This window comes from Typopeltis vanoorti, chromosome 17 (genome assembly GCF_054136105.1).
Source record: "Typopeltis vanoorti isolate ZY-2024b chromosome 17, IOZ_Tvanoo_1.0, whole genome shotgun sequence".
NCBI lineage: Eukaryota > Metazoa > Arthropoda > Arachnida > Uropygi > Thelyphonidae > Typopeltis > Typopeltis vanoorti.
The window spans coordinates 114,960,780-114,976,054 of NC_143565.1; the positions used below are offsets into that span (position 1 = coordinate 114,960,780).

At 36.1% G+C, this 15,275-nt stretch overlaps 1 protein-coding gene across 2 annotated transcripts in view; it reads right to left on the minus strand.

Annotated features, from left to right (window-relative positions):
* The window catches only part of TSG101 (tumor susceptibility gene 101), a 220,767-nt gene that overhangs the window by 18,821 nt on the left and 186,671 nt on the right, over positions 1-15,275 (minus strand). For both annotated transcript variants that reach the window (XM_090407519.1, XM_090407518.1), the window contains exon 11: positions 3,481-3,583. In XM_090407519.1, coding sequence (XP_090263645.1) covers positions 3,481-3,583 — 103 coding nt within the window. The remainder of the gene's footprint in view (positions 1-3,480; positions 3,584-15,275) is intronic.

Here is a 15,275-nt window from a genome sequence, read left to right on the forward strand (position 1 = left end):
AAGAAATGGAGCTAGCTGAGGAATTAATTAAGTACCAGATCAACATAATAGGGTGACAAACAAAAAAGGCAAAAACTGGTGAGACCTTTCAGAGCAATAAATACAAAATGTTATATTCAGGCAATGACAATTAAGGAAAAGAAGGAGTAGCCATAGTATTCAACACTAAATATGAGGCTAATCTTCTTAAATGGCAAGCAGTCTCAAGTAGAGTGATATGGGCAAATATGAGAATGGGGAACCGGACAATGAGACTAATTTGCACCTATGGTCCCACAGAAGGCTCTACTACGGTAGAAGTGGAAGAATTTTTTGAGGCTCTAGAGAAAGCTATTGACACAATGAAAAAGGAACACTTGGTCCTTGTTGGGGATCTAAATAGCAGAGTAGGAAGTGATTGTGAGACATACAAAATATTTTGGGGAAATTTGGAGAAAAGAGCAAAGCTAATAATAATGGCAAATACCTGTTTGATTTCTTCTCATGACATGGACTGGTTATTACTAACACCATGTTCCAACATAAAAATGTGCACAAATTCACATGGAGAGAAGAGGCAAGGAATAAGAAAAGTCTCATTGACTATATTATTGTTGATAGTGATGTATTCTCCCTGGTGCAAGACACCAGAGTGTACACAGGATTTGAAATTGGAAGTGATCACTATTTAGTCTTGAGCAGGATAAAATTGAATTTCACAATTAAAAAGAATAAAATGTAAGAAAGTTTTAAAGAGAATAAAAGTTGAGCAGCTCTCAGATGTGAACTGTAGACTAAAATACACAAAGATTATTGAAGAAAAAATGAAAGAGTTTGAGAATAGGAACCAAACCTTGAAGAAAACCCTGATTGATTCAGCCAGAGAGGCATGTGGTGAGGTTGTTTGCAAGAATACAAAAATCAGAACTCCATGGCAGATACAAAAAGAAGGAAGCATATCAAAATTTCCTGGCAAATAAGTCAGCTTGTGCTCTTAGAGAATACAGAGACAAATGTAAGAAAGCTAAACAGTGTGTAAAACTAGCTAAATAAAAGTCATGGGAGGACTTTGGCAAGAACATAGAAAAGAAATATCAAGACGGTGGCAAAATATTCTGGAGGTTGTTGAAGAAGCTCAGAAATGGAAGAAAGAGTGCTGTAAAAGGAGTTAGAGATGATAAAGGTGACATGAAAACAGGAGAAAAAGATATCCTTGAAGTATGGAGTAATTACTTTGAAAAACTGCTAAATGAAACAAGCAGTGATAACACAGTGATAAAAAATACTCAACAAGCAAACAGTCAGGAATACATATCCATACTTGAAGTAGAAAAAGCTATCAAAGGCTTGAAATGTGGAAAGGTAGCAGGAGATGATATTCGACCAGAAATGCTGAAGTACGGTGGTATAAAAGTCGTACAGTGGCTGCACTGCATAGTTCAGAAGGTGTGGTCAGAGAGAGATGAATTCTCGATGATTGGAGTAGAGCTCTCATAGTACCCATATATAAAAAGGGAAATAAAACTGAATTTGAGAATTACAGAGGTATTTCTCTACTGAGTGTTCCTGATAAGATTTATGCTAGTATACTTGAGAAACGGTTGAGAAGAATTGTGGAAGAAAAGCTTGGTGAAGAGCAAGCTGAATTCAGGCCATATAGAGGCTGTCAGGATCAGATCTTCACTTTACGACAAATAGTTGAGAAAGCATGGGAATACAACAAAGATCTGTATTTAAGTTTTGTCGATTTGAAAAACGCATATGATAAGGTGCTAAGAGAGAAGCTATTCAATACGCTGCAGTTATATGGTGTCAAAGGGGCATTATATCAAGCAATACTTAGTCTTTATTTGAGTTGTAAATCAGCAGTTAAGATTGTAGGAAGTACAGGAAGATGGTTTAATGTTAAATCTGGTGTGAGACAAGGATGTACATTATCTCCTCTTTTATTCATTATCTATATGGATCACATTATGAAGGAAAGTGGTATTAAACCTGATATCAAAATTGGAGACGTTAATGTCAGCTCTTTGCTTTATGCAGACAATGTTATACTTCTAAATAAATCTGCTACAATTCTGCAAGATTCCCTGACTAAATTGAATAACCGTTGTAATAGATATGGTATGAAGGTCAGAAATAAAAAAGACAATGAAAAAAAGCAGAGTCATTGAAAATGTCAACTGTGTTGTGAATGGAGAACCTGTGGAACAAGTAAAATATTTCAGCTACTTAGGCACGATTTTTAGTGAAGATGGTAAATTAAATATGGAAACAGACAACAGAATCAACAAAGCTGGTCTGGTAGGAAGTCAATTGAATAAATTCATATGGAATAAGAGAAATTAGTCAGAACACTAAATTAGCTGTATACAAGACCGTGTTCAAACCAGTTTTAACGTACGGATCTGAGAGCTAGGTCAGAAGTAAAATACTTGACTAAAGACCGCAGATATGAGAGTCCTGAGAAAAATTAGAGGCATGAACAGATGGCATCAATGGCAATATCATATTAAAAACGAGGATATTAGGAAAGAACTTGACACTGTCAGCATCCAGGAATGTGTTAGCAGAGCTAATGTAAGATGGTATGGACACTTAAACAAAATGGGCGAGGAAAGATTGGCAAAACAAGGGTTCTCTGCCAGGTTGGCAGGAAAATGACCCAGAAGAAGACCAAGATATAGGTGGATTGATACGGTACAAAGTGCCTTAGACGATAGAAATATAAGATCTGATAATGTTGGAGTCTTGACAAGTTACAGACTGATTTGGAGGAAAATTGTAGATAGGAAGTTAGTAATGATGTAAATTTTTCATGTAATACTATCATATCCTGTACACTCCTTGAGGGTGCATGGCAGGAATTTGATGATGATTTGAATATAAATAAAATTATAAATAATTATTTATAAAATATTATACATATATATATATATATATACATATATATATATATATATATATATATATATTATAAATTCATAAATAAATAAATAAATTAAGTTAGATTAATTTTCTATTAAGTTTTCCTCTATTAAAAACTGCCTGGCACGTCAGCAACTCGATTGGTAAATTTTTGGCACACCGCCATGTCAGCAACCGATTTGTAAATGTTTCGAACGAGCACATAAAAAGGTTCACCACCACTGGGATATACCATATCATATAAATTAATAATGTATATATTTAAATTTGAAAGAATATATAAATATTTCTTTTGTCTTGATCCTTCTCCTCCATTGCATTTATCACATGGATTTTGAAGTTAATGTGCCAGGAACAAAGGACATAAATTCTTATTTAATCTAACCAATCATATAACCTATACTTGAAGTCAAGACAGGTTGATTAAGGAAAGGTATCTGCACAGAATAAAGAGCTGGACCAGAATAATATACCTTTATGAGTGATTTTAAGAAATGAGTGATAAACTTTTCAAAAGTTTGAAAATCATGTACTTATTATATGAAAGAGAAAACATAACACTGTCAGTCTTACCTTTAGAAAGACATCTAAATCTATAATTCCTTTCCTTAAAGCCTCTCCTAAATAATAAATGGCATCCTCAGTGGCATTTTCTTCTGCAAATGCATTGAGTAACCTAGGAGGAACAAAAAAAGTCTACAGAGTCCTAACAGTATAAATATCTAAAATACAACTGTCTTGCTAGGCACAGAAACAATGTTATAGGTGATAGTTTGCAGCAGTTTTAGCTATAGTGAGCATCAAAATAGTATTATGGCATGTGTCCATTTAATGTCAGTTACATAAACATGAAAGTTTTAGTCAATTAAAGAAATAGACTGAAAATGAAAAATAAAAAAAATTCAACTGAAGAGAATCTAGGAAAAAAAAAGTTAATCTCATCACATAGAATCAAACCTATAACTTTTGTCTTCAGCCAGTCTAGTATTCAAGTAGTCATGAGGCTGTGCATATTATCATAGAAATAATATGGATAAGAAATGTGTATATTTTGCCCACATGGCCAATTAGGTGGATAAAAATAACACCTATGTTTAATCTTCACACACACACACCTTAACTTTTTTTTTTTTTAAAGAAGTAGATTTCATATTTATCATACAAATATTTACACGGATTAACTGTTCAGCATGTGCTTGTTTTTCATATATCCAGGAGCAGTTATGATACAATTTCCAATAAGCAAAAAACACATAATGTAATTTTATGTCTGCAGTTACTCTACATAGGAACCGCAGACATAAAATTACATTATGTATTTTTTGCTTATTGGAAATTGTATCATAACTGCTCCTGGATATATGAAAAACAAGCACATGCTGAACAGTTAATCTGTGTAAATATTTGTATGATAAATATGAAATCTACTTCTTTAAAAAAAAAAGAAGTAAGGTGTGTGTGTGTGTGTGTGTGAAGATTAAACATAGGTGTTACTTTTATCCACTTAATTGGCCATGTGGGCAAAATATACACACTTCTTATCCATATTATTTCTATAACATCCAAAGGTTATATTGACTTCAATAGGCACTTCACATCCATGTAATCATCATCATCATCATCATCAAATTCCTGCCATGTACCCTCAAGGGGTGTACAGGATATGACAGTACTACATGAAAAAATTACATCATTACTAACTTCCTATCTACAATTTTCCTCCAAATCAGTCTGTTACTTGTCAAGACTCCAACATTATCAGATCTTATATTTCTATCGTCTAAGGCACTTTGTACCGTATCAATCCACCTATATCTTGGTCTTCCTCTGGGTCGTTTTCCTGTAAACCTGGCAGAGAACACTTGTTTTGCTAATCTTTCCTCTCCCATTCTATTTAAGTGACCATACCATCTGAGATTAGCTCTGCTAAAGCATTCCTGGATGCTGACAATGTCAAGTTCTTTCCTAATATCCTCATTTTTAATATGATATTGCCATTGATGCCATCTGTTCACGCCTCTAATCTTTCTCAGGACTCTCATATCTGCGGTCTCTAGTCTTTGGTCAAGTGTTTTACTTCTGACCCAGCTCTCAGATCCATAAGTTAAAATTGGTTTGAACACAGTTTTGTATACAGCTAATTTAGTGTTCCGACTAATTTCTTTCTTATTCCATATGAATTTATTCAATTGACTTCCCACGATACCAGCTTTGCTGATTCTGTTGTCTATTTCTATATTTAGTTTACCATCTTCAGTAAAAATTGTGCCCAAGTAGCTAAAATGTTTTACTTGTTCCACAGGTTCTCCATTCACAACACAGTTGACATTTTCAATGATTCTGCCTATTTTCATTGTCTTTGTCTTTTTATTGCTAACCTTCATACCATATCTATTACAACAGCTATTCAATTTAGTCAGAGAATCTTGCAGACTTGTAGCGGATTTATTTAGAAGTATAACATCATCCGCATAAAGCAAAGAGCTGACATTAACATCTCCAATTTTGATATCAGGTTTAATACCACATTCCTTCATAATGTGATCCATATAGATAATGAATAACAGAGGGGATAATGTACATCCTTGTCTCACACCAGATTTAACATTAAACCATCTTCCTGTACTTCCTTCAATTCTAACTGCTGACTCACAACTCAAATACAGACTAAGTATTGCTTGATATAATGCCCCATTGACACCATATAACTGCAGCGTATTGAATAGCTTCTCTCTTGGCACATTGTCATATGCCTTTTCCAAATCAACAAAACTTAAATACAGATCTTTGTTATATTCCCATGCTTTCTCGACTATTTGTCGTAAAGTGAAGATCTGATCCTGACAGCCTCTATTTGGCCTGAATCCAGCTTGTTCTTCACCAAGCTTTTCTTCCACAATTCTTCTCAACCGTTTCTCAAGTATACTTGCATAGATCTTGCCAGGAACACTCAGTAGGGAAATACCTCTGTAATTCTCACATTCAGTTTTATTTCCCTTTTTATATATGGGTACTATGAGAGCTCTACTCCAATCATAAGGAATTCGTCCCTCTGTCCAGGCTTTCTGAACTATGCAGTGCAGCCACTGTAAGACTCTTATACCACCATACTTCAGCATTTCTGGTCGAATATCATCTACTCCTCCTGCCTTTCCACATTTCAAGCCTTTGATGGCTTTTTCTACTTCAAGTATGGATATGTATTCCTGACTGCATGCCTGGTCAGTGTTTTTTATCACTGTGCTGTCATCACTGCTTGTTTCATTTAGCAGTTTTTCAAAGTAATTACGCCATACTTCAAGGATATCTTTTTCTCCTGTTTTCATTTCACCTTTATCATCTCTAATTCCTTTTACAGCACTCTTTCCTCCATTCCTAAGCTTCTTCAACAACCTCCAGAATATTTTGCCACCTTCTTGATATTTATTTTCTATATTCTTGCCAAAGTCCTCCCATGACTTTTGTTTAGCTAGTTTTACACACTGTTTAGCTTTCTTGCACTTGTCTCTGTATTCTGTAAGAGTAAAAGCTGACTTATTTGCCAGGAACTTTTGATATGCTTTCTTCTTTTCCTTCACTGCCTCTTTAACTTCCTGTGTCCACCAGGGAGTTCTGATTTTTTTATCTTTGCACACAACCTCACCACATGCCTCTCTGGCAGAATCAATCAATGTTTCCTTCAGAGTTTGCCACTGAATCTCCAAGGTTTGATTCCTGTTCTCAAACTCTTTCATTTTCTTTTCAATAATATTTCTGTATTTTAGTCTACAGTTTACATCTGAGAGCTGCTCAACTTTTATTCGCTTTAAAACTTTCTTACATGTTATTCTTTTCAATATGAAATTCAATTTTATCCTGCTCAAGACTAAATAGTGATCACTTCCAATTTCAAATCCTCTGTACACTCTGGTGTCCTGCACCAGGGAGAAAACATCACTATCAACAATAACATAGTCAATGAGACTTTTCTTATTCCTAGCCTCTTCTCTCCATGTGAATTTGTGCACATTTTTATGTTGGAACATGGTGTTAGTAATAACCAGTCCATGTCCTGAGCAGAAATCCAACAGATATTTGCCATTATTATTAGTTTTGCTCTTTTCTCCAAATTTTCCCAAAATATTTTTGTATGTCTCACAATCATTTCCTACTCTACTATTTAGATCCCCAACAAGGACCAACTTTTCCTTTTTCATTGTGTCAGTTGCTTTTTCTAAAGCCTCAAAAAATTCCTCCACTTCTACCTTAGTAGAGCCTTCTGTGGGACCATAGGCACAAATAAGTCTCATTGTCCAGTTCCCCATTCGGATATTTGCCCACATTACTCTACTTGAGACTGACTGCCATTCAAGAAGATTAGCCTCGTATTTTGTGTTGAATACTATGGCTACTCCTTCTTTTCCTTGATTGTTATTGCCTGAATATAACATTTTGTATTTATTGCTCAGAAAGATCTCACCAGTTTTGGTCTTTTTTGTTTCAGTCACCCCTATTATGTCGATCTGGTACTTATCTAATTCCTCAGCTAACTCCATTTCTTTGCCATTCAGGCTTCTTACGTTGATAGTACCGATCTTTAACTCTGGTGATGTTGAGTTGGGGTTTGTTTTCAGATTTGTTCCAGTAGCTGACTTTTCGCTGTTCGCCCTGGTTCCCTGGCAAAAACAACGGGGGCCTTGTTTAACCGGGCGACGCCCCAGCCGGCATGAAATTTTGTCATGTTGTACCATCATTTTTTATTTTGGTTTAACCAATAAGAATACAATTTGGTCGGCTAAATCCCAAATTGCCAGCCCATCCTCGTTCGTTCAGTATCAAAGTAGATACCCAACAGGGTGCACCACGAGAAGGTGAGGATTGGACATTAGGTCAGAAGCCCTGGTCGGTTCTCCGCATTCCTTTAAAGGCTATGTGGAGGTCTCCTCTCAGTTATACAGCTTTGACCCTTAAGCACCCCCATGTAATTATGGACATATATAATACAAGTCCAGGCTAGTGCGATCGTTAATCCTAACAATGTTATAATCATGTTTTTGTTATTCAAACGTAAGTCTGTATAAACTAATGGTTGTCTTCAGACTGAAACACAAAATAAAAATATAATTATTAAAGCAGTTGTAAAATTTTTGACTCGGCAGATATTACTGAGGGTGTTATTTAGGACAGTTTTAAACTCCCACTTGCTATAATAATGTATATATGTTTAGTCTAAATAAGTTTTTTTTTTTTTTTTTTTTGTTTTTCTTTTCCGTCTGACAATCTTTGGTGTGTTTGGTGCAGAGAAGTAAGATGTTTTTTTCTCATGAAAACAGATTTTTAACTCCACACCTCATTAAAAAAAACAAACAATTCACTATTTCAAACCATAATAAAATTCATGATTACAACATGTAGCAGTTGTCTGCTATATACTTTTTCACTTTTAAGTCTACAAATTGTTGGCAGAAATAAATTTCACTATAATTACTGATGATGAAAAGGTGAAGACTGGCAACTTACTTGTTTAGGGCTAAGAGTTTTTTGACTACCCTTTGGAAAATAAAAATGCCCAAGATCTGTTCTTAAGTAAAGTGTCCACATTACCTCCGATTAGAGCAATTCATGTGGTAGAGACTTGGAAGGCTGCAAAGTTTGTGTATTTTTCTCTTAAAAAGGGGTGAGTGTATGCAGAATCACAGGATAGGTGATTATAACCAGCTTCGGAAGTAGCTAGCAGGCCTTCCATAGAATAAAAATATACAGGTGATGGATGTTAGTAGTGCATGGGAGATAGTCTACCAGTATCTGAAGGAAGCAATATCAGAATGTATTCCCATGGTCAGGAAGATAATTGAGGTAGGCATTAAATGGATAACTAGTAGAATTAGGAGTGATCGGAAAGAAATGTTATGGAGAATTTATGAGAAAGGTGATCAGCAAGCTCATGAGCAGCACAAAGCTCAGGCTAGAAAGGTTATTAGCATTGTAAGTCAGGCTAAATCTGATTATGAGATGACTTCAGCCAAGAAGGTCAAAGGAAATTTGAAGGGAGATAATCAGTTGTCAGCTCATGGTGTAAAACTGGGTAGTGTAATAACTTCAGTCGCTGCTGTGGCAATTATTTGGAAACACAATTTATCGGATGGTAATTTGTCAAAAACCAACAATTCATTGAAAAATCAAAATTCACCGAAACTACAAATCATTGAATGAACAGCTCACCAAAAAATGACTATAAAATGTGAAGTGAAGAGTATTTATCAAAAATAACTATAGTTTAGTTTTTAATGGATTAACTTGTGATACAACTGAACCTTAGTATGATATTCCCTTTATGTTATGTAAACAAGACTGGATTTTTATTTTTATTTTTTTAGGAATATTCCTTTAAGTCATTATTTGCGTTTTGTTTGTTTTATGTGGGTTTTATACAATCTGGAAAAGAGTATGTAAAAAATCTTTTCTCGAGACTAAGCATGCATTTTTTTCACAAAGACTTCCTTCAAGCCTCCAATAAGCAGAATGGCTGCCTCACACAGGAAAATAAAATTTTCCTGTGTGAAAAAACATCACAGGAAAATGGATTTCAGAAGCAAGAAAAAACATCAGCTGTCTTCTTGGACCTAACAGCAGTCTATGATACAGTATGGCGTGAAGGTCTTATATACAAATTTCTTAGCATTGTCCCATGTAAACGGACTGCACACTTAATTTCCTCCATGCTCACTGAACATTCTTTCAAGTTATATTAGGAAATAAAATGTCCTAACAACGAAAACTTAATAACGGTCTTCCACAAGGGTCAGTATTGGCACCTTTAATTTATAACCTATACACATGACCTGCCTGTTACCATCTTACGCAAGTTCTGTTATGCTGATGACACTGTAATTGCCATTCGACACAAAAACATGAGTCAGGCTGAAGATGTACTTACAAAAGATCTGAAAACTATAGGTGAATATTATAAAAAATGGAGGCTCCAGCTCAATCCAGACAAAACAGAAGTATGAAGCTTTCACCTTAATAATCACATGGCAGATGTCACTTTACATATCTTCTTTGAAGGATGTTTACTACGACACAATAAGTTTCTAAAGTACTTGGGCATTACCCTGGACCGCACGCTCTCTTACAAGCAACACCTAACAAACGTTTCTGCTAAGTTAAGAACCCGTAACAACATAATACAAAAACTAATAGGCACGACATGGGGAGCAACAGCCGATAATCTGCGGATTACTGCTCTTGGTCTAGTTTTCTCTGTTGCCAAATATTGCTCACCAGTGTGGCTAAATAGCACACATGTTAAACTTGTTGATAGCCAACTAAATAATACAATGAGACTGATTTCTGGCACAATTAAATCAACACCCACACACTGGCTTCCAGCTCTTAGTAACATTGTTCCACCAAATCTGCGCAGGACTAAGGCTCTCTTACATGAGTATAAGAAAATCTTGGAGAACACAGCCCTACCAATACATTTAGATCTCCCAGACTTAAGTGTACGACGATTAAGATCAAGACATCCACCATTACAATTAGCCCAACTACTACTACATTCTAACTTTGACTTGAAGCAAAAGTGGCAAGAACAGTGGGAGAGCCATACAGATGACATCACAAAATTTTCTCTCAATGAATTACAAGAAAGTTTTGATGCTTGCTCACACCTCCCACGAAAATCCTGGACTCAGCTTAATAGAATACGAACTGGTCATGGTGTATGTGCGGACATGCTTTTTAAATGGGGTAAACGACCATCCCTGCATTGTGATTGTGGAGCTCAGAGACAAACTGTGAACCATATTGTGACTCAGTATTATCTCAGAGCATATTCAGGAGACAAATTGGACTTTTTAAATGCTACACCCGAAGCTATGAACTATCTGACCAATATGGATGTAACCTTTTAATTTTATTGGTTTTTAAAATGACTTTTGACTTTTAATTTTATATGTTATTAAAGTGTATTGTACAGCATGTTTTGATATTCATGCCATACGAATAAACAAATAACTTCATCATGTGCATTGCCACATGTTATAGGCAACTATTAAGAATGCTGATGGTCAGTAATCGTCAATAATGTTGATCCCAATGGGATAAACGAAGGATCTTTCAGAGTTCGATAAAGGACTTATTGTGGGTGCCCATCTGGCTCAAGCCATAATTCTGAAAACAGCAGAGCTGACTGGTTTCTCAAAAGGTGAAATATACCAGGTGGAAAATATCAGTGGAAAAATAACGACATTGTTTATCTAAGAGGCATAACTGTGGTCCTAAGCCTGTGATCTTTCAGAAACAAGATTGCTGTCATCTGAGAAGGCTTGTATAACAAACAGAACTTGATGTGTGCAGCAAATGACCGAAGCATTTAATGAAAGCTGTTCCCAATCCATATCTCACCGAATTATATGCAGGGAATTGAAGAGAATTTGTATTATCAGTCACATGACTATACGTAAAATAAAAAAAACTTTCTAATTCAGTGTATTTTTTCATCCTGACAGTGCATGAATGTTGTTGATGGAATGTTCCAGGGAGTAAAGAACAGCTTTAATTTAATTGTTTAACATGATTCCTAGATTTTCCTAAGTTCCAAAGGAATGAAAAGAGGAGAAAATTGTTCAACTTCATAAAGGGGCTGATGAGACTAAGGCTTTGAATTACAGGCCAATCTATTTTTCTGGAGTTGTGGTAAGGGTGTTAGAGAGAAAGTTAATGAGGACCAGGATTCAGAATTGGGTTGATGATACACAGCATGTGTTTGCTAAAGGAAGATTGTGTTTTAGCAATCTACTTACTATAACAAGGTGACAGGTGCCTTGTATAAAGGGGATGCATGCACAGTGGTATATACAGATTTTGGTAAATCATTTGATTGCCACATGACAATCTGGTAATTAAACTTGAACTGCAGCAAATGGGGTTAGATAGTCGAGTAGTGCACTGGATTGGAGATTAGTTGTTTGATAAGTATCAGCAAATGGTGCCTAGGGACACATATCCCAGAAGTGGAAAATCACTAGTAGTGTTCCCCAAGGGTCTGTTTTGGGGCAATTGCTGTTTAATTTATATATGAATGATATTGGGAAGAGCTGCTTGAATAGTGATCTACAGTTGTTTGCAGATGATGCAAAGTCTTGCAAATGGACTTGAATAGGCGAATGAAGGGGCTACCAGTTCAACACAGCAATGTATAAAGTTTATTATGGCAATGATGCGGAGAATACTGACATGTAGTAGTAAGGATAGTATGATTCTTTTGTATAAGGGTTTCATCAGACCTCATATGGATTATTGTGCACAGATTTGGTCATCAGGTTTTCAAAAGGATGATGAGATGTTGGAAGGGGTTCAAAGACAATTGACTAAGGTGGTTTCTGGTCGTTGGAATGTTGAATATGAAGACAGATTCGGGGAATGCAAATTGTGGAGTCGAGTAGATAGAAGATACAATGTATCTTCTATCCACTCGACAGATATAATGTATGGACATGATCTAGACATGAATGATAGATACAATGTAGGGATATGATCTAGACATAAGCTGGTAAGGGGTAATTACCAGATTAATGTGGATCAAATTTTTCACGGAATGGATGGGGACAGGGAAGAGTGAAAAAGAGGCCATCCGTGGACACTGCATAAAAAGGACATGAGCAAATGGGCGAGGATATTTTTTGCATTGAGAGTTGTGACTGATTTAAATGTGTCCCTTGGAAGTGTAGTGGATGTGGAGACAGTGAATGCATCAAGTCACAGTATGATGAGCTGTGTGTGTGTGTGTGTGTGTGTGTGTGTGTGTGTGTGGTGGAGGATCTCCCACGATGAGTCACTGACTTCAGGGAGGTCCGAAAATAATAATACAGGTATACTTCAGTAATACGACACATTAAGTACCAGACCACCACCATACAGCGAATATAATTATTAACGAATCACTGACTTTTTTTTTTTTTTTTTTTTTTTTTATCACTTGTGGAATGCATATAATAATTAAATAACGTTGCAGTCATATATATATATATGCATAAATAACATAAATAAAGCACTAGTTTATGTGAATTATGGAAAAGAAAAATTTACAATAATTTTTGAGAACTTAAGTTATTCTGAATAGACTGGTTTAAGTGAACGCACCAACCTGTGCGGTCATCATTCTACACGATTAAAAGTTTCTCATCTCATCAATAAGACTGTCATGTTTGCAGATAACTGTATCACGTTTATAGATAATGTTACTCATGTAACACTTTTCACTTTACTATGAACTTTATCTTTGTTTTTAACAAATGTAACATAGCAGTGAGAGGTAAGTTTAGCCTGTGGCCTCTCTCAATGTGCGATTCCCCACATCACTAAATTTAATAATCTGATTTTAATCTTAGCATGTAATGTAATAAGTTTACGTGTCTTCTTGTCACTGGAAGCCAGTGTTGATAATAATGGCAGATAGATATCTGCCATTATTATCAACACTAAAATAAAATATTAGTTATAAACATTTACAATTCATATCAAAACACCAAAACACAAAGATGTAGCAAGCAACGAACATCGTAAACAAATAGTGATGGAAACTGTGCATCGCTTAATTCATGGGAGTGTCGTGTTGCTAAAACCACTGTATTTTGTACATCTGATTGAAAAGCGTTGTATAAGTGGATCCTCATAAAGTGAATCGTCGTAAGACTGGTATTATTAAAATAATAATAACTCAAAACTTCGGGGAAATACTAGTCTTGGGAACAATAATCTGGTGTTGTAGAACATGCAATCATTCCTATGAGACATCCAATGAGCCCATCGTATATCTGATCATTAATCTTCCAGGTGAAACCAGTTAGTCAGTATAATCCTCTATAACTGGTGCCTTGAGATATGAAATGTTTCTAATGAAAATATACTAATCTCCATCCGGTTTCTTAGTACGTAATGGTTGCATGAAACACGTCCAATGAGCCCATCATATATCAGATCATTAATCTCCGAAACACATCACATACATGATCCACTTTACAATATTTCAAGGATAAAGACTTTCTGCTTCACATTTTATTGATTCCGTTTGTTCACAAGAAAAAGGAGTTCACAATTGCCAGATCAAACGCTACTGCAAAGTCCAAAATCCTCTCTCCTTCCTGGTTCATTATTTCCACTCCATGGCCACCATGCACCCCTTTCACAGTTCCTATTCTGTCTCTCTATGTGTCCATTCAAGCCTCTGCCGACAATCATCATCTCAATTTCTTCCAGTTCCCTCATTTCTTCATTTAACACGTTCCAGAATTCATCTTTCTCCTTCTGCTGCATAGCCAACTTGTGGGGCATATACACATAAGACAACCAGTTGCTCTTCTCCAAGACCCAGTTTCATTCGCATGATCCTGTCTTCCCTCCTACCCACTTCCAGTATTCACCCTTCATTCTGTCACACACCACAATTTCTTCCCTCTTTATTCGCTCCAGAGTAGAACAATTTATACCAATCTCCTAGTTCCTTAGCCTTTTCCCCCTTCCACCTTGTCTCCTGCATGCATAAAATGTCCAACTTCCTCTTCCTCATCATGTCTGCCACCTCTCTTCTCCTTCCAGTCATGCTTCCAACATTTAGAAGTGGCAACAATAGTTCACAGATTGAAAACATTTTGACTAGAAGAAAACAACTTAAGGCAGTAACAAATTGTAAGGTGATACCAACAGATCAAGTGGCACAGCAAGATCGGCTGCTGTACGCAGTCTTTAAAATAAAGTCGAAGATAAGAACCTTTGGAAGCTATGGGAAGAAGAAAATTAAGTGGTTTCGTTTAAAAGAAGAGCGTGTGAGGAACCATTTTAGGGAGAAGGTGTTAGACAGGAATTAAGATGGATTAGAAAGTGTACAAGACTGGTGGAGACATAATTCAAAAGTAATTATAAGCTGTGCAATTGAGGTGCTTGGTGAAATATTCAGAAAGATTAGAGAGCAGAAGGTGGGGTGGTGGTGGAATAATAATTTACAAGAAGCAGTGATGGCTAAGAGGAAGCAAAGCAGAAGTGGGACGAGTCAAGAGTGGAAGAGGACAGAGAGAAAACGCGAGAAGCCAAGAGAGTTGTTGCACAGGCGAAGGCTATGGCATATCAAGACCTTGATGATCAATTAGAAACAAAGGAAGAACAGAGAAAGATTTATTGGTTGGCAAAATGTAGAAATAAGGCATCAAAGGACATCATACACGTGAGGCAGATCAAAGACTCTGGAGGAAGGGTATTAAGGAAGGGTGTAGATAAGAAGCAGATGGAGCTACTTTGAAGGGCTTTTTGAATGAAGAAAATGCAAGGACTCACAGAGAAGATGGGGAGCTTTATGAGGAGATGGTGCAGGACATTAATAGAGTGGA